This window comes from Lutzomyia longipalpis, chromosome 2 (assembly GCF_024334085.1).
Source record: "Lutzomyia longipalpis isolate SR_M1_2022 chromosome 2, ASM2433408v1".
Taxonomy (NCBI): Eukaryota; Metazoa; Arthropoda; class Insecta; order Diptera; family Psychodidae; genus Lutzomyia; species Lutzomyia longipalpis.
The window spans coordinates 28539717-28563441 of NC_074708.1; the positions used below are offsets into that span (position 1 = coordinate 28539717).

At 35.3% G+C, this 23725-nt stretch overlaps 5 protein-coding genes across 6 annotated transcripts in view; 1 reads left to right on the forward strand and 4 right to left on the reverse strand.

Annotated features, from left to right (window-relative positions):
• Positions 1 to 23725, reverse strand: part of LOC129791241 (fatty acid synthase-like) — a 1176504-nt gene that overhangs the window by 673268 nt on the left and 479511 nt on the right. The window lies entirely within an intron of this gene.
• LOC129789856 (glutamine-dependent NAD(+) synthetase) overlaps positions 1 to 23725 on the reverse strand; it is a 932624-nt gene that overhangs the window by 673268 nt on the left and 235631 nt on the right. The gene's annotated exons all lie outside the window — the stretch shown is intronic.
• The window catches only part of LOC129789960 (pupal cuticle protein), a 1201887-nt gene that overhangs the window by 635956 nt on the left and 542206 nt on the right, over positions 1 to 23725 (forward strand). The window lies entirely within an intron of this gene.
• LOC129789919 (keratin, type I cytoskeletal 9-like) overlaps positions 1 to 23725 on the reverse strand; it is a 480279-nt gene that overhangs the window by 418183 nt on the left and 38371 nt on the right. The gene's annotated exons all lie outside the window — the stretch shown is intronic.
• LOC129789848 (gamma-aminobutyric acid type B receptor subunit 1) overlaps positions 7386 to 23725 on the reverse strand; it is a 37788-nt gene continuing 21448 nt past the window's right edge. Inside the window, exons 4-15 of the mRNA XM_055826925.1 lie at positions 22060 to 22230; positions 21638 to 21854; positions 19313 to 19478; positions 17256 to 17499; positions 16410 to 16559; positions 15397 to 15539; positions 14201 to 14324; positions 13996 to 14112; positions 13445 to 13655; positions 12131 to 12387; positions 8515 to 8652; positions 7386 to 7655 (exon numbers count right to left, since the gene is read on the reverse strand). Coding sequence (XP_055682900.1) covers positions 7395 to 7655; positions 8515 to 8652; positions 12131 to 12387; positions 13445 to 13655; positions 13996 to 14112; positions 14201 to 14324; positions 15397 to 15539; positions 16410 to 16559; positions 17256 to 17499; positions 19313 to 19478; positions 21638 to 21854; positions 22060 to 22230 — 2199 coding nt within the window. The 3' untranslated portion in view covers positions 7386 to 7394. The remainder of the gene's footprint in view (positions 7656 to 8514; positions 8653 to 12130; positions 12388 to 13444; positions 13656 to 13995; positions 14113 to 14200; positions 14325 to 15396; positions 15540 to 16409; positions 16560 to 17255; positions 17500 to 19312; positions 19479 to 21637; positions 21855 to 22059; positions 22231 to 23725) is intronic.

A 23725-nucleotide genomic window follows, 5' to 3' on the forward strand; every position in this document is an offset into this window, starting at 1 on the left:
GTGAATTTCTAAAGCATAAATTGAGTATTAATAAAACTAAATAAAAAGTTCCCAAATTGAATTTTATGAGTTTTTCCAGCAAAAAAAAAAACTCATTTGAAATTCTAAACTGAAAAATTATTTAGAACATTTCATTTCAGGAAATATTTTGTGGGTTAGAATTAATTTTTATTCCCTCAATAAAATGCAATTGAATGAAAAATTAATAGATGTCCTCTTCTGCATTTTATAACGTCAATTTAGTTAAATTTTACGATAAAATTGGCATAGTGTGATTGTATTAGAAATGCGGGGAATTTATTAGGAAAATTTTATGATTTTCAATCATTTAGTGATCCGCAAAATTCCCCACAATTCACTTTTGCGAGCTTTGCTAGTAAATGTAGTTTTATGAGCTTTTATGAAAACGTACAGTGAGGCACCGTATCGACACACTCTCTATACAATTTTTGCAACAATTTCTAAACATTTCAGTCAATATAATGCCATATAAAATTCACAGAAATTTGCAGTCGTTTTGCGCGGAATCGCCTGGCAATAAAAATGCACCAAACGCAGCTTTACAGACATTTTCATTAACAAAATGAGAATTTATTTATTATGGAATTTATCCCCCAAACATAATTCCGCATGGGGAAGAGTATGTGTGGTGCGAGCACATTTTGACAATTTCACATTCCCTCTCAGCCCATGGAGAAATGAACATTCATGCCAATTAAGGAGGAATCTGCAGCAAAATGACTTTAATTTCAGTTGACAAGCGCAATGGCAGTGCATGTGAATTTATTCCGCCATACGCTACATATGTACATATATGTATGTATTTTGTAACGCTCAAAATCTGCATTTAAATACATCTCATATATAGCTGCACAGTATTTTAATCATTTCCCATATCTCATCTTTCACTTTATTACTTACATTTATGCTATGTATAAATATAATGTATGCGGGGACAATTGAGATGAAAATTCGTGAGCATAGAGTCGCAGCGGGAGATACATGGGATGCAATTTGAATGAGAAATTCACTCTGTGGAACTTTATTTTTCTTCTTCTTTTAGAAAAATATTCTTTGCCACTGAGAAATAATGCGCAACACTTTTACTACTCAATTTACTCACAGTCGGAGATATGACAAAAAAATCATTTTTCTTCGTGTCAATTTTCTTCTTTTCCACCCGTTGTCCTTGCCATTTTGTGTCTCTCTTTTTCTTGGGGGGCAGGAGGTTATTTTCCGAGGTGACTTTACCCCCAGAAAAAGACAAAAAAAATAATGCCAAAATGTGTCATAAAAAAGTCCATCAATTTCGATATTTCACGGCAGATTTATGTACATTGTTTGTGTTTCAACTACCACTTCTTATTTTTTCTTGTAGCTATTTTCAGGAATAGCGTCATAGATTTTTCTTCATTAATTTCATCGTTATAAGCTCATTATTTATTCCTCATGCACCGTCCACAAAAGACAGGCATGTGCGAAAAAATAGCAGTGCTTTTTTGAATAATTAATTTTTGAGATTTTTTTCCGTTTATTTAATGACTTAATTATCTCTTCAAGAAAATTCTTTTAAAATAAAGTAAAGGTTTAGATTTTTCTGACCAATATTCCTTTTTGGTCAGAAGATTTTTGTCTTTAAGAAGGAGAAAATTCAAGAAGAATTCAAAAATTTTCCAGACCAAAATGGCATATTTAACTGCCTAATTTGAATATTCTACTGATAAAAAGCGTATCTTTCTTTTTTCTCTACATCAAAATTAATACTTTGTGGTAAGTAAGTTGCTGAAAAGTTGTTGTAAGATTTTGACATATGAGTGTTTTTAAATCATTCTATTGTGGTTCTAGAAAAAAAAAACGAAGAATTTGTTATTCAGAAAAATAGTCAGAAAGATCTCTGAGGAGGCCTGGAAAAGTAATTTTCCTTCAAAAATACAATTTAAGGTAGATTTAAGGTAGAAACAAATTGTAAAAGTCCTATAAGATTTTTCCCGGAATACCAAAAATATTATAACTGACGAATTGTAAGTAAAGAAAAGAAAAGTTTTTTATTAGAATCTACCCTTTTCTTGATCATTTTTCTATTTTCTAGATTATTCTCCCATTCGCTTAATCAAGTGGAATATTCTCCTAACCGAATAGAACTTATTTCTGAGCTTTATTAATTTAACTTCCTAGCTCTGCAGAGTCCTGAAGAAGATCGAATTAGAATCGAAATGTCAACGAATATTGATTGAATACTGAATTTCATCGGCAATATTAATTTTCCCATGAATTAGACTAGTCGGAAAATTAGTTTTTACAAGCTTATTTAGCTTCGAAAAGTTATGCAGGTTAAAGATATTTAAAAGATTGTTTAAAAGAAATTTAAAAAAATCCCCTAATTGTCTGAAAACATTTTATATTTGTTATGAAAATTCTTAATATTAAAACGAATTGACTCAATTTACGAATATTTATTCAGTCATTTTCACAAATCATTCAAATCGCCATTAGGGTTCGTAATAACAGACCTTTTGAGAAAAGAAAAAGAAATTTTCGTGCACTGCTATTTTGTCACACATGCTTGTATTTTATATTTCTTTTGCGTGAAGTTGCGTTCAAAGGATGTATCTGCAATTTTGTCTCTATATTTTATGTACAACATTCAGTGTGTTGCGCAAGGGGGTGGAACCTCCCCGTTGCGACTCATGCTAATATTACATGATTTTTAGGAGGGGGGTCTTGTCTGTGCTCCTCTCTCACTATAACGACTCGATCAATATTATACGCCTAATACGTTCTCCTCGCGCTATTTTCTTAACTACCACTGTGTGCTTACATAGGCTTAAATATGAAGTATATGAATTTCAATAACAATTTTGTATATAACAACAACAACAAGATGATTTTGCACCCAGAAAATGACTGTGTCTCTATTTTTGGTGACGAACTATATGCGAATGGGTGAAATGGGGGCGGGTGAATAGGACACATGGTGTTTTATGGAGGGATGAGTGAGCAAAAATTTTTTTTGTGATGAAAATTCTTGAATATTTTACATAACAAACCCACATTCATCGTCTCATCCACACTATTACAAAAAAAGAGAAGAGTAAAACTGAACAAATAGAGATAATCTGGAGCTACGTGACGTGTAATTTTTTTTTTTTCTAAAGATGAATGTCATTTTTTAGAATTAATGCTGACTCACATAGGTAGTTTATAAAATTATGTTGCAAAAAATTGAACTGAAAGTGCGACAGTTTAGGAAATATGCTGACATGATGTTTACCAAAAAAAAGGGCTTGTTGGTAAATTAAATATCTGTCAAATTATCACGAAATGTCAACGATTTGACAGTTGTTTACATTTTGACATCTGTCACAATTTGTAGTAAAATAATAAATTGTGTGTTATTAATGAAATATTGGAAATATATTTTCGTTAAAATCAATTTTGTATCTGTGTAAAGTTTGCATTCAGAAACATTTTCATGTTTGCATTAATAGATGCATAATTTGATAGACAGCTGCCAATCACTTTTGAACAAATAATCGTAATGTCAAAATGAATGTCATATTTCCGTCAAAATTTATCAAATATGATATTTAAAGCCAGCAATAAAATCATTATTGCAAAAACATAATAATTTCATTAATATTTAGTAAAAATTAAAACGTAGAAAATTATTCTGAGGCTGTTCAAAGTCGCACCTCTCTCTATTTTTTTCCTTTTCCCTAAATTCCAAACATTTTCGAACACATTACGATGCTCTCTAAAAAATTAACCATTAAACTATCTAAAAAGACCTATAAAAATTAAAAATAAATGCTAAACGACATTCTAACACGGTGTGAAATTTACATTATTTACACATGATTAGAATTTAAGGTACATTTTGTTTGGAAACGTAAAAGATTTTTCTTAGATTTTCTTTTCAACCACTTTCCATTGGGCGACATGGTTTTTCAGTGCATTTTTTTGAATTTTATTCTTGTCTAAAATCATTGTTAAATTCCCTTAGCAATAAATTATTAATTTAATCAACAGAGATCTATCAAAGAATTTTCTTCATCGCATTCCTTTTTTTTTTGTAAATTTGTATTCTTCGAGAGCTAAATAGCATTTTCGTTTGAATTTTCTTCACTGTTTCGTTTTCCATTTTGCTATTATGTAATGTATATAAATTTATATTTCCCTTTTTATCTTCCTCTCTTTGCCATTAATTCATTAGATTTTCCCCGTCGTACCCCCTCAACAAACGGCTCTCACAATAGATATTACATTACATTGTTTTTAAATTAATTAGCTACATTATTATCACCGTTAAAATTGACTTAAATTTCAAATGTGTTCATCGTGAATATCTGGAATAGAAGAAAATGCGTCAATTAATTTCATCTCTCTCTGACACAGATTTGGTTTCTTGTTCTTGGGGGGAAAACTCAAAAATTAAATTTTCCTCTTCGTACCAAAAAAAAACTTTAAAACAAGAATTTGCAAAATACAAAATTTGGATTATTTTTTTTTCTTTGGGGTAATATCGTGTGAAATTGGCGGTTAAGAAAAAAAATCAACGAAAAGCTCATATCTCCGAAACATAAAAGAAAATTGAGTAGTTATATTTAGAGTTTATATTTGGGTGGGAAAATTGGAAAAATCATATCAATTGTCCAAATGTGAGAATTACAATAAATTGAAATAATTTAATTTGTTCCCTGCGTAGGAGAAAACATCATTTCTGTGTCACTCTGTGTACTATATAGCTTTTTTCTTGTTCGCCCCTACACATTTTCCGCCCACTTACTCCCATATCCCCCTGCCTCAGGCTTTTATACCTCCCTCCTTTTGCTCTCTTGTCCACACCAGGAGATATTTATTGTTTTTTTTTTACGATAGTCCCCGTACAGAAGAGACTTCCGCGGGAAAACGGGTTACGAATCGCCGGGGCTGAAGCATTGTTCAGAAAACCATGGTACATAGCACCGAGGACCAACCATGAGGATGCGAATAAAAGGACCGTGAAAGCTTATTTAGCCATTGTAGGCCAACACTGCACGTGATGTATAGGATTTATCGATTTTCATCATCTCAACTGCATGTGGTGGATAAGAAACCAATTTCGCGTGTAGAAGCTAAAATATATGTGTGTGCTTTTGCAGCTGAGAAATAAATTTCGTTGGCTTCGTTTCAAAGTAATCTTTAACAAAAAGACAACAATTAAGCCTGATTAAAGTGATAAATTTACCAAATTAATGGTAAAAGATTCAAAAGAGCTTCCTTATGCTTTTCAGAGCTTTTCATGCTGAGTGTAGCTGCCATTCTTAGGCCAGAAATTACATAATTCGCATATTTTACTTTGAATTGACATCAAAATGCAAAACATGAGATATTAAGATTAAATTATTTTAATCTGTGAAGCATATGCAGAGAAGAGTACGCCTATAAAATATATGCACATGAAGCATATGTGGTAAAGCACAAATGCATTATATCCTTGTGATACGGTAATGTACAAGTATTCTATGTTATAAAACTTTCCTAAATTTTATTTGATTTAAAAATTGATATGTATTCGATGTTAATATTTTGAGTTAGGATAGTATAACACGGAGTTTAAGTTTTTTAAAGATACTTTTTCCGGTGATGAGAACATTTAAAACTAAACTTAATTCTCATTCATAGACCAGGTAGTTCCTATAACTTTTACTCATTTTTTTTTGTAATTACACAGAAAATCTTAACCTATTTTCTAAAATTCAATATTAATTCAACATGAAGACTAATTGAGTATTTTTTATTAGATCTCTCCTTTTTCAAATATAATAAAAATCCTGATTTGTATTATTATCTATTTTATTTTATTAGAAAAAAGATATTGGCTATGATTTCAAATTTTGGGGTTATGTTAATTTCTATGTTATAGCCAATTTCCCTCAATTAATAAATTCGATTAAAAATGGATTCTTATGATTTGTAAAATCCTAATTACCAAAGATATTAAAAAAAAAACAATTTTAAGACTCTAAAAGCGATGAAATAAATTTCTATGCTGTCCCAAAAAATAGAATTTTCCATGTTTTGCATCATAGTTCGTATGCAAATGTTTAAACATGGCCAAAACACATGCTTTGCGAAGCATTTTCATTCATGTCGCCATGATGATTTTCCATGATCAAATTATGGCTTTGCGATGAATTTCAATTAATTCCGCATAATTCTTTGCTAAATTAAGCATATTAATTTGTGCTTCCTTCCCCAAAGTGAAAATTCATTACGCATCTTTTAATAAGGTTTAAGGTGCAACCGGTTATCTCTAACATTCACGTCTAAAAGTTTAGCTTTTTGATGAGAGCAAAAGGGAGGAAGTTTGTGGAACCTTTTTCTGGGAGCATGCTTGGAGGTGATCCCCGCATACAAAATAATTGTGTACAAGTTCTCAAGCACCGCCTAATTTGCATCTTAATCGACAGATTCATTAGCATGGGGTTGGGGGTGTGTTTATATTAAGAAAAAAATAACGAAGAAGAAGTAAACCAAAAGGTAAAGTTGCCGGTTTAAGCTTTCGCTGCAGCCTTATGAGAGCACTAAATTGGTTTGGGAAAATGGGTCAACTTTTTTTTCTGGGGGACAGGGGTGGTGAGTTGGGGATGCTGCGTGATGTGACAGAAGAGTATTTAACGAAAAAATAAAGAGCCACCCCCTCTAAAATACATCATGCTGAGCAAATATTTTCCCTTTTGCACCATCCAAAAGCTATATATTTCATCATAAAGTTCCGTGGATGTCTCTGTGAGAGAGTTAATGTCGTTGGTTGATGCTAAATTTTGTGTTTTGTGCTATTTTTTGCCCCTTTTCTCTCCCTCTCACTTCCTCTGTATAAATATATGTATATGAAATAGAGGAGCCAATTCAATATTTTCCTCACAGTCCTTTCCGGTGTATATATGTATGTTATGTTGCTGTGCGCCAGTGAGTCCTTAAGCCACCCAATTGACTCTAAGGCATTTCTACTGAATAATAGATAAACATCTACATTATCTATAGGTCCCAAAGTGGTGCGAGGAGGAAACCCATAATCACCGCGTATTGTTCTTGGAAATCACCGAGTCACTCCTCATATTCGATTATCCTCAGTGTCAGTGGTGGTATTAGATGGGGAAGTTTATGGCTGCGAGAAACCCACAAGGTACTTAGTTCACCCACCATCACCTCCGTGCGTGTATAGGGAGCACATACCCACAGAAAGAAAGGAAAAAAATAGTACCCCAATCAACCCCCTAAATGCAGGGGTGGAAGTTGATTCACGAAGAAAATACTTCAGAGGAAAGAGGAGCATTTGGGGCGGGGGGGGGCGATGGGGTGGTATGTGGAGAAGAAAAATGCCTGGGGGCCATGTTACGACAGCTCTCGTCTTACAGATAACTCTCCGAGAAGTCCATGTCAGACTGGCTAGCACGTGAGGAGCGGGTTTGGGTGGAAAAACCACCGCCGATGGCACTATCAAAGTCCGAACTTGTCGTCGGATCGGGCTGGATGACAACCAGGGTGTCCTTACCTTGTGTTATTGCGGCCGTCGTGGGGACACTTCCTTGTGTGTCTGAATCCTGAGTTTGTCCCTTCGTGCTATCACGTTCACTTAGTCTCTGTCGGAGTATCCGGATTTTTTCCTCCTTCTGCTCCGTTTTCCATGCAAAGAGAAATTTTTTTTCCACATGTTAAAAATCCATTTAAATGTCTTTTTTTTCTCTCTCAATTAATGAACATTTCCCTTACTATCGCAAAGTATACGTATAAGTAGGTACTTTGTAACTTTATATGGGGTAGTACTTAAGAATTAAAGAACTTCTTGAATTTGTAACTTTTCAAAGTTCTAAATTCTTCTTAAGCCCTTTACAAACATTTTAAATAAAGAGCTTGAGAGAAAATTATAGAAAGTTCCTAAATGATATTTCAAACGAAAGAGATTTTAAAGCCATTGTATTGATTTAAATTACCATTAATTTGAAATATTCCGCCTATTTTAGAATTTATTAAAGTACAATCATATGATTTAACCCGGCGCCTCCACGGAGATTTATGACTTTTAATGCATAGCAGCTGAATCCCCTTTATTGAGATTATTTTTACATGATAATTCTCTAAGAAATTTATGCTAAATTCTTCAAGAAAAATATATATTTGTAGAAATATAAAGATTTAGGAAAATTTTCCTGTAAATTCATCAAATTTCAATATCCCCTTTAAATCGCACATCCACCGTATTCTCGAGAAACTTGATTCGCCTTTATTACTAAATCATCTAAAGTTTGAAAATTAATTCTGAAACTGCAAAAGCGTTCAAGAGATTTCCAAGTAAGAAGGGGCACGCGAGATGCTCTCAATCAATCCCATAACTCAATATATAAATTAAGTACCCTTTCTCTCTCTCTCTCGCGTAGAACTTCTAACAGAACACAGCTTAGCTCAAATCGTATCTTTGCGAAAACTTATAACTGGCATTAGGGGAGCAATAGCGTGATGGTTATACCTCACCTGAGCAATCAGCTTCTGTAGGTCATCGTTCTCTGACTGCAACTTCTGGTAGCGTTCCTCGTCCTCCTTGGAAATCCCCGCATCTGGATTGTATTTGGATTCTGCTTTATCCTTTGGATGTCGTATCACTTCGATTACCTGCAGAGAATAATGGAGAGAAAGCTTAATGCTACATAAAAGCTCCTCTTCTCAAGATTTCTCCTCATTTAAACGCTTGTACGGAATAATATAAATTGTTTATATGAGATTAGAGTATTTTGTATTTAGACTAAGGTTCGCTGAGAAAGTGCGAGGAATGCTATGCCGGAAGACAATTATTACGGATTCAGTAGCAGAGATTTATATAAATCATGCTCTCCCCTACGGGCTGTGTGTATATGCAACAATTGTCTTCTGCTTCTTTGCATAGTAGTATGGAAATGATGAGGTGGAATGCGGAGGTGGTGGTGCTAATGCAAACATGTATTCTTTGACACTGCATTTTCGAGTGCTGCTCACTTTCCAATGGGGGTGGTGGATGGTAGCATCTTTGGCAACAAGAGCACTCAACTGATATTTGATATTCGTAACAGACACCCCTCGTACCCAAAATCTCCATTTGAAATGTACATTATATGTATGTTTTTAGTGGGAGGAAAAAGCGGAAGCATTTTGGAGTGCATAGACTGCTATTTGTGAGTTGAGAGTGTGGTTTTGTGCAATCTGCTACTATCCCAAACCACACACACACTCTCACAAACATCCCCCCACTTGACCTCTATTGAACTTTATAATCTCCATGAGAATTTCCAATGAATCCCAAATGTTGGTCACAACAGTTGTTGGGGCTTTGGTGCAAAAAAAAAGCCAAACTTTGATGCTTTGCAGTGTTACAATAATTTCATTCATATGTTACATAAACTTTGAGGGAAAGTCAAAAGTAATTTACTGCACTGAATAACATTATTTCTTCGTACTAAATAAGTTTTCGATTGTGCAAACAGTTTCGAGAAAATTAATCATTGGAAGTGACATTGAAAACCCTTTTTGATTACATTGAAAAGGTTTGAAAGTAATTTCAATATGTCTTTTGCATACATTTAGGCGCATTTGTATAATGCAGTTTCGATCAATTAAATTTGTACTGTTCGAAAAAATACTTTAGTGATATAAAAAGCCATATTAATATATATTTTAAAATTAATCTATCATAAAAAGCAATAATTATAGTTTATCCCATCTTTTATTGCTATTGGCAACCAGATTGCATATATTTAGGCGCATTTGTATAATGTATTTTTAGATTATAAATTTACTATTTGAAAAAGAGGGGGATAAAACTATCACAAATATACATTTTAAAAATAATCTACTTAATCTATAAAAAATTATATTGGATTTTTTTTCTTGTCTTTAGAAGCTAGAAAAAACGCCGAAAAGTATACAATTGCGCTGTTTTTTTTAACAAGGTAAAGTATAACAACAATACAATGAAGCCTGCATAAATTCGTAGAGAAGGAGAAGAAAACTGAGAAATCTTGACAATATTATTCGATTTTGGTTTACAATTCACTTGGCATTTTCTTGATGATGTTGAAATATCCCCAAAAGGAGTTGTCACTAAACCACAAATCCTGAACAAATCTTCACAAAACTTTATATCTCAAACTATTATATATACTACATAGTATACATATAGTATATACCTAACAAATAGCAATAAAATAGCAATTTAAGTATCCCCCTGAAACTTAAGACTCTCTCTCTGGGTTTTGAAAGATTTAAGAGGGAGAGGGATTTGAATTTCCTTTTCGCCTATATATTCTCTGTGAAAACCCACCCAAAACTGCCCTCTCAAATATTCCATACATCACCCACAATTCCCATTCACATGGTGCGTCTTTCAATAGAACCAAGAAGATTTACTTTCAAGGAGCCGAAACATTTCTGTGGCCCCTACTCATTGTTTTCGAGAATGCAATACTCACAATCTCAATTGTGCGATGGCCAAACACTTTAATGCCAAAGTGGATTCTTAAGTGTTTCACCGCCCACATACCTCTTGCCTTTTGAGTATCATTCGCAAAATTGATATAGGTAGCAATTTAATGATAGATGGAAAGCAAGTTTATGGGGGAGAAGTCTTCCGGAAAACTTGAAGGCGAATATCAAATAGAGAGAAGGTAGGAAAAATCAGTGTGGCTGAAGAGAAACTTTCGTGGAGATTTGAAATGCAAGTTTGGTGCTTTCTTATGTAAATTAATAATTGAAATCCTCTCTCACAGAAATAACCTCGGAGGGAAGTTCTTTGCGAAGATATTTGAAAAATATATTAATCTTTTCAATTCCATTCGTGATTTATCCTTGAATTTTCTCGAACAGAAAATCAAATTGAAATTGAAAGTTTTAAATGATTTTTCTCCTTCTTATATGGAGGAGATGATAAAATTTGCAGATGTTACAAACTACTTCAAAATATTTTTGATATTGATTCTTACATATTTTCTTTAAATGTATTTTAAAAGTTTCCGTGTCTTCAAGTTTTAAATTCAATTCTTCTTTCATTTAAAAAAAATCAATTTTTAAAATATTTTTAGATAGAAAGATTCGAAATTTCCCTCTTCAAACAATTCCTCAAACTCTGAATGTAGTTTCTCGTTTTTCCACAATTTTCCTCTACGTACAATTCACCCTCAAGTACAATACAAATTTTATTTTATCAAAGCTAAATTTACATTGGGTACACAAAAGCAGAAAATTCACTGAAAACTTCACTTTAATTGTTCGTGTATAAATAAAAGGATCTAATATTGAATCACAAAAGCAATATTTGCACCAACCCTGAACTCCGTGGAAAGTCCTTTTGCGAAAGGAAAATGAATGGCAAAAATGCAACCGGAAGAGAATAAAGAAAAAAGTAGAGAAAAATGGTCGCGAATTTTCATCTCGAATAGGGGGTATTATGAGAAATAAATTCGTCTTATGCAAAGAGTGTGTTCACTTCTTTTTTATAACCCACACCTCCTACCTCCTCCCCCACAACCCATAATTTCTACAAGATTGCATCGTGAAAATGCACGGAAAATTGCGGCGAAGAAACTCCCACAATCTCTTGTATTATTCATATGGAAACTAATAACATTTTCATAGCTAAGGGGATTTTTTTTGTGCCTTGTGCATTGCGATATTTCTCATTGGAAATGCTCCCGGGGAAATTGTGCTACTTTTCCGCTCAGAGACGGATTTTATTTTCTTCTAATGTGTGCAATAAACGTTAAATTTTGTGAATGGTTGGAAAACACAGAGACGCAACGATGGTAAATAAATTTTAAAAAAAAACGAACAGAAACGGATATGCTGCGCGTCCCTTTTTCCCAGGGAAAAACGGATCTTGAATTACAAAATATATTGTATGTAGGTGGAAAGCAAAAGCAGGGGGGTGAAAAACACGCGAGACTTGGCAATTTAGTTCCATTTAGTTCTCCTAATGAAAATCCTTTTGGGGTGTTTGTTTTTAGCATCCTAAATAAATTTTAACCCGTCACATTGATGCGAAAGTTCGCAGACGATGCGATACTTTAGATGGGGTCAGCATGTAAGATAAATAGCATTTTGGGTGTGGGTGGGAGGTACTCACCTTTGGCACAAAAATTAGCAGCATACTGAGGAAGCAGCAGAAGATCACGGCAAGTGCCACGAATGCAAAGGAAGCATCTTGTTGCGAAGCAATGACCATAGCCACGGGTGCTGTGATGAGGCAGAGTACCACCACGTTATAGATACTCATCCCCACGTACCGGGAATCATTGATCTGCTTCACTTTTATGGACCGCGTCTCGTACGCCAGGAATAACCCGAAAACGAGGATGAGACCCTTGAAGCCGTAAATGACACCTTCAAAGCACAAAGGGGGGTTATGGGGGAGGAAGGCGGGGGCGGGATGATGTGGTTAATTGCGTGGTTGATACACTTGATGTGCTGGCAGGGATATGGCAGTAATTAAATCCAAACATCGCCTGACCTTTGACATTCCTCCTCTCACATTAACCACTTTGGGGAGGTTTTGGGGTGACTCCAGCGTGGGGTAGGTGAGCTGTTGGATCTAATAGTCAAGCGCGAGCTGCATTGAAAGTTTTCGTGAAGGACAGACATTCCGGGGATACGTGAGGTGCGTCCTGACTTCACAACTTTTAGAACTTTTTTTTTTAATAAATACTTTATGCTCGTTTTAATGAATTTTTTTGTATAATTTCATTACAAAATTCAATTGAAAAAATGTTTAAGAACTTTTAAGAGAAAAATAATATTTGTTTAAAAAATATATAATTCTAATGAGGAATGTAGCTAGAAGGAATGGCCAGAGGTTTGGAAATTCTAAAGGGACAAAATTCTAGAAAGAACAAAAAATAAGATTTTTTTTAATCAATATTTGGTTATTTAACAAGAATTTAAGCAAGATTTTAACTATTTTCTGTTTCAAAATTAGCTCGAAAATTGCTCTTGGAACTACAATACCTTTCAGAATTATTAATTAAGACTTTTTCATTCAAATAATTATTCTTTCTTTATAAGACAAAACTAAATATGTAATGAAAAATAAATAAGAAAATCTATCAGACTTAACTCATTATTGATGAATTTAAGGATAAGTTGTAATAAAAAAAAATAAAACTCATATTTTTAATTTTTTAACACAATTACTTTTCAAAAAAAAATTCTTTTAATAAACTACATTGAGAAAAGAAAAATATAGATTTTTCACTTTACTGCTGCACTTCCAACAAATTGCGCGCAATTTCACTTAAAATCCGGAACGTTCAACCTTCCTCTTGCAAGAGGGAGATGGGAGGACGTGTGGGGGGAGGAATGCCAAAATAAGACTACGAAGGATATTTTTCCCTTTGCCATGGAGATAATGTATAATTAATTAAATGCTTATATTTATACGTACCGAGCCAGATGGAATTATTCTCGCTTTCACAATGCTCGAGTTCCGGACGAATTTTCACATCGTCATTTGTGGAAATGGGATCCTCGAGTGGGAAGGTCTCAAGGCGCCTCTGTAGAGGATCATACAATTGCCATGTGAGCATAATTACGAGATCCACAGAGAGTAACCCAGACACCATCGTATAGAGCTTCCATGGTTCCACCTTCTTCTGCTTCGTCGAAAATGTGATGGGAGAAGAAGAGAAAAAGTTCCTATTAAAATGCAATTTCTTCATTCATGTGAGAATCATCCTACCCCCCAGTACGTATGGGCTGAAGTGGAAATTAATAATAAGTTTTATCGTTCGCTTTTCTCCCCCCGCATCCCTCCTATCCCCGCCGTACCATATATAGAATTGATATCCCATTCACTTCATGTTTCTTTAATGTTGCACCACTCCGGGGGAAAACCGATATCCTTCGGAGGAAGTAAAAAAAAATCACTTGTCCACCCACTGGGTTTGCGCCCCCCTCCCCAACCACCCATTGAGATCAATAATTGTAGGGTGATACCTTTGGGTCTGTTTTCGTCTTTGTGGTGAACCGATGGACACGCCAGACTTTGCTGAACATTGCTCCATAAGCCAGAGTGAATCCTGCCGCCAGGAGCCACGCTCTTGCTTGACAAACCTATCAGAAAGGAAGCGAAAGGGATGAGTGTGTGTGGGTGGGTGGGTGATGTGGATTAGTGGTGAGGGTTTGGCAATGTAATTAGTACCTGAGGATATACGTCCGGGCCGACGAAGCGCCCATCAATGCCCAGCAAGATCACAGACACCAGGCACGTTATGACGCCAAAAAGCATGATGGTGTTGCAAACCGGATGTGAGGACTGAATCACTCTGGAATTGATGGAAAATTCAACATTGATGATTAACTATGTGACTCTGTGGATATGGCTTTAAAGGGTATTGGGGCTACCAATTGGTGAATTTTTATGTGATGAATTTCCCAACATTATGAATTTTCTTTTGAAAATTTTAGAAAATCTTATAAGATATCGAAATCTTAAATTTCAGAAAAGCAAGAAAAGAACAATAAAATTTCTGGAATTTTTGATCTTTCAAGCCATATGTTTAATTTTCTCGCGAAAAAATTGAAGATTTTCTAGCTAGAAAAGAATTTTTAGAAGTCAGAAATTCTTTAAAAATTGGGCGAATTAGATAGAGTTTGCAGCTAGATCTATCTATCAACATGTGGATTTTCCACTACGCTGGAAAAATTCTCGCCTAGAAAATCTCACGTCTTTCCGAAGCTTTCGATCCTGCTTGTAATTCTCATCAGAGGGTACAGACAGAGGCACATTTCTTTAAAGTAAATTTTCTCTCTTTTTGTAAATTTTCTTTTAATAAAGTATCTCTCTCTGTAGCCACTGATGAAAGCTCTGAGCTGGCTCTAAGTGGGGCCAGAAGCTCCATAAAGATGTGAGAAATTCTGAATGAGAATTTTTCGCCACCACCCGACGAAAATCCAGAATGTTAATAAATTGGATAAATACGTCGGAAAAGTCAGGAAATTTTTCCAGCTAGAACCTTCTTAAATCTTTAACAATTTAATAGAAAACTCTCAAGGAAAAAACTCAGCATAACATGTATTAATTAGTTGAACGCCCCCTTCGTGTAGTAGGAACATCAAAGCTCTTTCGTCATCATCCCCTAGTGGGAACCATAAAATATTAAATCATTAAAGTCCTCGTGATACGTGAGTGAATAATCTCGCCTTAGCAAAGTCGCACTGGGAATCACACGGAGAGTGATGGAGATACTTTGATGGCATCAAAGTCTTGCAGATACAATTACTCACGGTTTAATGCCGCCCACACTACGGGCGCCGCACCAATGGGTTTTGCGACAAATTGAATGAGTCGATATATGCATTCCCAACCACTTTGTGTCTGTCATCATGATAATTTACCTTCGATGGCGGTTCCAGATGTTGAACACAATTAGTGCCAGCGCCACAAGGATGCCACAACTCGAGATGGTGCTCATGCACACGAACAATGGCAGGGACACAGTCCTCAGGACCCTTCGTACAATTGTTCTATCCTGAGGAACCTACAGGAAATGTTTGCAGTGCCATTATACATATGTTATGTATACAAAATATATATTATCAGAGAATGAAAGTAAAATTCGCATCGATCGGAAACTCTCGCAGTGTCATTTTAAAGTTTCAAAAGACCCTGAATTGGTTATTGATAAAAGTTTTGCAATTAAATTCCATTTTGCACTCGCAAATGAACGTGCACGTTCTGTCTATATGAAAAAAAAATTCGCCACTCCTGCTAAAGGCTGCGAAAAAAAAGACCGTGATGGCATAAAGGTCAAAAGGTGCGGGAGCTTTTTGTACGCCCGTACCATTGACATTAATTGGCAAGATAGCATTCCTAAATTACATTGCCGGCTCTTTTTTTTCTCCACTCCGGTGCCATCAACTGCAAACGTGCAGCGTGATTGACGAGAAAAACCACATCGCGTAAATGGTGGGAAAAAATTCATAAAGCCAAGCTCTAAAAAAATTGAAAAATGTTTTTTTAGCTGCTACCCTTATTTTTTGTGAGGATTTTTTTTTGAAATTTAATTTTATGCAAATTTTCACATGAAAGAAAGATTTAAATTTATCCTTTCTTTTGCAAAAAAAAAGCTCCCCTATGTATGAGGTAGCAATTCTGAGGTCTAAGAGGAGGTTAAATAAGTAAATTTATTCATTTTCCTCTCGAGAGCTTTTCTCACACCAACTTTGGTGGTTATAACTGCTCAGTGGAACATAAGCGCACATTATGCGATCCCAACAGAAGATATAGGGTATAAAGAAAAAAAGGCAGAAAGCTTCCTAATTATGTTCCTCTCCTCACAGTTCCACTTGAGCTCATAAATAACAAATTAATAGCCTGCAAAGTACCACAAGGCAGTGTGTCTTCTTACCTTTCCGCCGGCCCATTGTTCCATGTTTAGCCAGGTAAGATTATCGACTTGGGTGTCGTAATATCCCAATTTAACATACTGCCCATCAATCATTTGCTCCACTTGGGTCAGAGCAATACGATCACCCTGTGAGCTGAAAGCCACGCGGCCCTGTTAATGGAAAAAACAGCGCGCCTTTAGTCTTTATACGTGTGCAGGGGATGGGAAAGCTATGCGAATAAATATTGATAATAATATGCTTCTCATTCTCCATCTACATATAATCCCAAATCATTTGCAAGATATCCCAAAATGTTGTTTACACTGGGGGTGGGTTGTTGAAGATTAAATCGTAAAAGTAAACTGCTTTATGCTATCATTGAGAATGAAGAAAGTTTGGCAATTTTGGGCCATTCAAGAAAATAAGGGATGATCCAATCAATTTACCAACTTGGGAACTTTCCGAGACAATTTTGCATCATCTAAACTTGCAAAAAAAAAGGAAGATAAACAAAGTCTGGAATATCTTGTGATGTTGAAAAAAAAGCTCCTCAGAAAGTATATTGAAATGACATCCATATTTGTTCAATTTGCCACGAGAAAATGAATAAATTGCCCTAATGTGAGAATAAATTCAAGCAAAATCGAATCAATATTGCTGGAGGAAAAAAACCCATAAATGGAGGATATTCCGTACGTATATCCTTAAAACTTTTACATATCGAAATCGCTTTTTAGGGCGCGGATTTAACGATACGGACTCAATTTTGTTTTAAATTCCCTTTCGGACAAGCTTTTGGGGATTTTCCTTTGAAATAAAATACATAATATACATAGCAATAAAGTTTGTTTAAAAAAAAAGCTCACCGAGACACCGAGGAATTGCGTAGAATTCATAGCAGCATAAATTTCATCAGCAATATCCTTATCGGTGTAGGTGAAGTCCTTGAGGGATTTCTTGCGCCATTTGAGCCTCTCCATTGTCTTGTTGAACGCCAGGGCGACACTCCATACGGCATCGTACGCCAGTGGAGCCTCCTGGTACCCCTCGGGATACCTCTTGTGGCTGATGTCGTAGCCCTCGGCGATGAGTGCCTCATTGAGTCGTTTCCTGCCACAACAAAACAATCATTTATTCCACCCCCATCAACCCCATGGGCAAACACACACATTCAATGCTTTTACACGCTCCCCTGAGCGCGCGATTTTGCACAATAATCCTCGTTATTGTGCCCAAAGAATAATTTCTATCCACCTGGGGTGGAAAGTTTTTTATTTTTTGCAATCAAGGGGACCTTTTCCCCCAAAAAAAACTCCCTCACATTCAACTATACAAAACATACGGCCATCATACTTTCACTTAATAAGAATTGTGCCATTGTGCTGGAAAGCCTCAGAAAGTTCGGGGAGGTTTTTTTCCTTTATTTTTCACAGGAAAAATAACCTCCATCCTCGTTGAAAGCTTTTCCATACAAAAATCATTCAGGGAGTCCACCATTTGTATGGAACTCATAGCTCAGCGGAAAATAAAAGCTTTAAAAGTTTCCAGGAAATATTTTTCTCACAAGAACAAAACACATTGGCCTCAATATCATATTGTTTACAGAGATTGTTCAGCAAATATACTGCTCAATCGCTTGAAAAAGAATGATATGAACAAACACGATGAATATGAGAGGAGGTTCTGTACAAATAAGCGATATAAATCTACATTGTTTGAGATGCTTCAATTTTGAATTAAACTTAAATTGATCTTCTCTGAATAAATATCTAGTCGAAAAGCAAAAGGACTCAAAGTTATTTGAAAGTTTAATTTAAATTACTTTCTTCAGAGCTTTTAAAAGCTTTCAGTCCGAATTTTCTTTGAAAAAAAAAACATAATTTGTTTTATAATAAAATAGAAGAGAAGAGAAAACTTCAATGGAAATGAATCTTAATTAAAGCACGTTCTTGAAAGTTTCAGTTATAATAAAAGCTAGCGTGGAAAGCTTTCTACCACGTATTCACTCATATTTTCTCAAACAAAATCTTATGAATTTCTCTAATAAAAAGGTTTTCTACATTGAAGAAGGCTAGAAAAAAGAAAATTGGAAAATAAAAATTCCGGAGCTGTCAAAAGCTTCAAAAAATTGAAACAGATATTTTAATCATTTCATCGACTAAATAATTGTCTTGAAAACTCTTTTAAATGGCCGTTTCCTGCAACAATCTTCCAAATACAATTTTCACGGCAATTCAAAAAAAATCTATAAAACTTTTTCAAATACTTAATCTATTTCTTGTCGAACTTTTCATAGAGTTTCCGCGATATTTCTTCACTTTTTCTATCTATCCCTCGTCAAGAAATCAATAAAATGTCTTTCAAAAATTGTAGCGCAATCTCTTTTTCTTTTGATAGTTTCAAAAAGAAATTCAATTTCATATCTTTTTACAAATTTTCAGGAAGGGAGAGTGGAATTGTTCACTTTTCAAATGCTTTTCGGACGTTAAAATTCCAAACCATACGGAAGGGAGGGATTGTGTGAAAAGTTTCTCACTTTGAGCTTTACAGAGATGCGTTTGTGAAGGCCGTCTACGGCGGAAAAGCTTTCGGCTAAAAGAGGTGAAAAGTTGATGGTTCTTTGAAAGTAGACTGACGCGCACGAAGAGACGTGAAGTTTTAGACAGTTTTGCATTCGTTTTTTGTGTGGTTTTGGTAGTTGAGGGAGGGATTTGTGAGTGAAATAGTAAAGTGATATACACATGTATATTATACATGACTGAGGTTTCTGCTAGAAAGTTTCTTTTTAAACAAACTTTTCGGGGTAAAAAAAAGTTAAATTCGAAACCATTTTCACCTCACAGAAACGCTCAAAAGCATTCAAGGGGATTTTTGTAGGTACAGAAAGAGAGAGAAAAAAACGGAAAAATTTATAAAGACTCACCGGAAGTCCTCAGATGTCATTCCTGAAATTGTTTTCCTGTTATTTTGATTCCACATTAGAGCCTCGGTGGTGAGATGTCCCTCAGCGGCGAGTTTCATTTGCTCCTTTGTGCAAGAAATATTTTCATTCTCCAAATTACCTTCGTACCAATTGTCCTCATACCACCCTGCAATGAAAAGAAACATCCCACGAATGGTGATGTAATAAATACCTCTGATAGGAATCTTCATTCATTTGACAATGTTATGAATATGAATAATAATATCGTGATAAAAACACTTCCACACATTTCCTCCGAGCTAGACCAACTCCTTTCGCATTCCTTTAGATGCTTTTACAGCTTAAATTGAGTCATATAGAAGGAGTTTTGGGAACTTTAGCATTTGGATAAATGTTGTTCTCCTCTTAATTTCCTAGAATTAAATTAATTTTCTGTAGCAATTCATTTTCCTCATCAAGAATGTCTCTCTCTCTCTCTCTTTCGAGGAAACTTTCTCACAGATGAGAATATCAATCAGAGAACTTTTGCATGCTAAACGACACGCTTTCTGCAGACTCTACGTTACTATGCGAAGAATGTCAATTTAATATACTCTGAATTATTGTTGAGACACTCTCAATTGATTGACAAAGAATTAGACTATCTGTCTTGGAATGTCTGTGACGAATTGAAGATGCAAATATACAAGACATGACGACGAATCTTCCAAGAAAAATTGCTCTGGTTTTGGGAGAGTTTGTAAAAATAGAGACGATTCTGTTAAAAATCTTTTCTTACAATTCGTCAGATATTTAGTTAGTTCACTTCATTAATCGTGTTTTTAAAGGAAAATTACTCTGGCTTCTCTTCAGTGTCAAATAAAGGAAAATTACTTCTTCAGAACTCTTTAAAAATCCTACAAAAACATTTAATTTAATAAGAAAAGATTTTAGACAGAATCGATCCCAATATTTATTTTTGCTTCTAAACGTGCTCCAAGTTAATCTTTGAGTTATAAAATATTTTAAAATAATTAATTTAATGACTTGAATTTAATATTTTCATTTTCGATTTTAATTCTTTTAGGCCTGAATTTAGTTCTATTTTGTTTATATTTAGTAATTTTTACGCAATTGCTCCTTAAACTGAATTATTTTAGTACTAAAAACCAAATAACATTTTTTCAGCTTGAATGTTCCTCAATCTGAGCCTTTTAAGACAAAAAGAACAATGAAGTGTTTATCTGTCGATTTTTTATTTATTTATTTTTTTTTTTTGAGAATTATCCGAATACTTTCATTCAAACAAACCCTTTGACAAAAATGATTTTATTATTTTAAAAAATTTAAAATACTTCATTTTTTTTAATTATCTACAAACATTATTAATTAATCCCAACAGAATAGTATTTTTACAAAAAAAAAATCAGCTAATATAATCTCCTTTGACACTTGAGAATGAAAAGCTCATCGTGAATTGCAATTCAATTTAATTATCACATTTATATTGGGCAGTGTAGCTACATAATTTTTCAGCATGAGAAAATAATCGGATCATGAATTTGCTAAATCAATCAAATGAAAATTTATACCTCCGTGAAAATTGCCAATATTCCAAAATTGCTGATTAATATCCCGCTGAGGGGCTTTTAATTAAAAATCCTCATTTCTCGCACACAATTTGGTGGATGAAAAAGTTTTTTCATCATCATCTACTCAATTTGCTTTCTGTGATTTGCCCACGAGCCCTACGGGGGAAAGTCTTTTAGAGGGAGCGGTAGGGGAATTTCTCCTGGTAATGGAGAAACTTTTGAGAGGAGGAAAATCAATTGGGGGAATTTAAGAAACAAAACAGATGTTGCCTTTTCTAAATTTGGGACACATTCAGTCAATTGAATAAATTATTCCATTTTGAGTTTTATTTGAAGAACCCCCAATCGATCCCAATACTGGGATCCATTGGAATCTATGGGATGTAACATAAATACATCGCAGTTTGAATTTAAAATATATGTAATTGAGGTTCATTAGCATTGAATAAATATTCAAATTGGTGATAATTTTACTAGTTTTCAGTGGGAAATTCGTTGGAAATTGCAGTTCTTTTTTTGCGAGTAAAATAAACACGCCGAAACCACCCCCTTTGGGTATCCCACTTAAGCCCCAGGAGTTTTTGCAAAATTGCTTCTCTCTATCAGTGACCCCTAGGGCTTGGGTATAAATTCAATTTCACCAAATTTATTCCTCTCCTCTATCGGAATGTATGCAGAAATGCAAGCAAAATGCACTCACACAAGCTTTTTCCCTGAACGATGAAAGCTCTAGTGGTGGAAGGTTTGTACTCACCAATGAAAAACCATACATAAGCTCGTCCATAAAGCTGCTGTTTGTACATTTCGCATAGCACACGCCTGGCTGCTACGACATAGAAGAGCCCCACGATTATCCTCGCGTCCTGGCGCCGGAGGTTCCGCACGGCGTCCGTGGGGTCTGAGAGAAATGATTGTCTCGTTACAATTTCGATGCCCGCTTCCTTGCATCGATTCTCCAAGTCCTCAACAGTCTGTTCAAAAAATAAAACACATAAATTCTTGTTTTAGTTCTCAAACTAAAAAATAAACCAATTTTTGGCACCATGAACAGCGTGTTGGCTTCACAACTTTTAAATCTTCAGTTCGTATCTAGCTTTGGAAACTTTCTTTCTCTTTTGATTAACGATCAATTTGTTTTAAAAGAATTCCTTTTTATCTCCTACATGAAAAACTTACCGAAATAAAGACTTCCTCTGCTTGCTGCAGAATTGCAATTTTGGACCATCCAAACTTCTCCATGAGTTTAATTCTCGTGGGATTGTGCACCGTGGCCGAGGGATGCGTCCGGAAGAGTGTGGGGAATCTACTGCGATCCGATAGAGCAGGACTCGATGCCCCATAGCACAGCTTGCGTGAGGCGGGGATGAGGGAAAATATATAAAGTTGGTTAGCTATGAAGAATGGTCGTGGTGGATTCCTTGTGAGATGAGTAGATGGGTTTTTGTGGGTAATTAGGGTGAGGTAGTAATTGCACAAAGAGGCACTCTAATAAATTAAATTTTCCCTTGATCTTGACTCTCTCTCCGCACCCACTCCCACAACGGCTCTGACTTGTGGCTCCGGGACAAATTCAATTAATCCGCCAAGGTGATGATGAAGGGGAAAGCCCATGGAGAAAGTTTCCTTGTGCGAGACTATCTGATTAAATAACTTTTGGGATAGGGCAGTAGGGATTATTTCTTTTTGGAAGAAAATTGAAGGGTAAACCCTCTCGGGGGATGCGAGCACCACAAAATGGTCAATAAAAGCTCGATGAAGGGGTTAACGAGATATAATCGCTTTGGGAACAATGCCCAAAGCTTTCGATTTCGAATTACCACATCACCCCTTTGACCCCCCAAATGAAATAATTTTTCCAAACACATCTGTGCGAAGTTCCCCAAAAAAAGTCCCTCGCCCCATGTTTCAAAAAATCAACGACCAAATACTTCATTTCCCTTATAAATTTTCCCTCAAAAGAGCTTTTATTGCTTCATGAGAAATTTATCTCATCTTATTTTGTGATTTGTGTACTTTGGTGGAAAGCTCCTTCTTCAAAGGTCAGTGAAATATTTGCCTTTCAACCGAGGGTTCTTCCTCCAACCCCTTTCTTCGGTTGATGGTGGTGAAGAAAATTGAAATGTTGCCCAAAAAGTCTCACCAAAAAGCTCGCGGAATCTGGGCGGGTACGCAAACCCGCCCCCCTTTCACCAAGGAAAACTTTTCCTTTTCATTTGCAAAATTATCCTTCCACTCTCAGTCAGCTCCAAGGTATTTTGCATCCTATCAAAGCACTATTATATTGATTTCTCGCCAAGTATCTCACACAGGGGGTAAGTAAAACGCCAAATTATCTTGGTGTGGTTTTTTGGTGTCAGAATGGGATGAAATTTAAGGGGGGTTTTTTGGCATGGCAATGAGTGGGAGAACACGGGAGGTGCCTGTGAAGATGGATTGTCATGTGGGTGAGAAAACGATGAGAGGCTTTTCTTATTCCGACCAAAAAAAAGAGGGAAAGGCAGTGTGGGATGAAATTCAGGGTAACACACAAACCGTAATATGAAGAAATTGTGTCGTGTGTGAGGGGAGAAAAAACTTTTACACAGAGACGAAAAAAAGGGATGCAGAGCTTTGGGGGTGGGGGTGAAAAATGTCTTGGGAAAAGAGGAATTTGTTGATGTACAAATTACATGTTGTATCATTATTATTTAAATATTTAGGAAAAGAACTCAGAGCTAAAGTGGATAATTTAGGAGGGAATGGAATGGTATGTGGGAAGTGGTCTCAAATGGGAGCTTTGTTGTACATATTCTTTGCAAACAACTTTCAACCAGCACAACAAATACACAGGGTTCCACGGAGA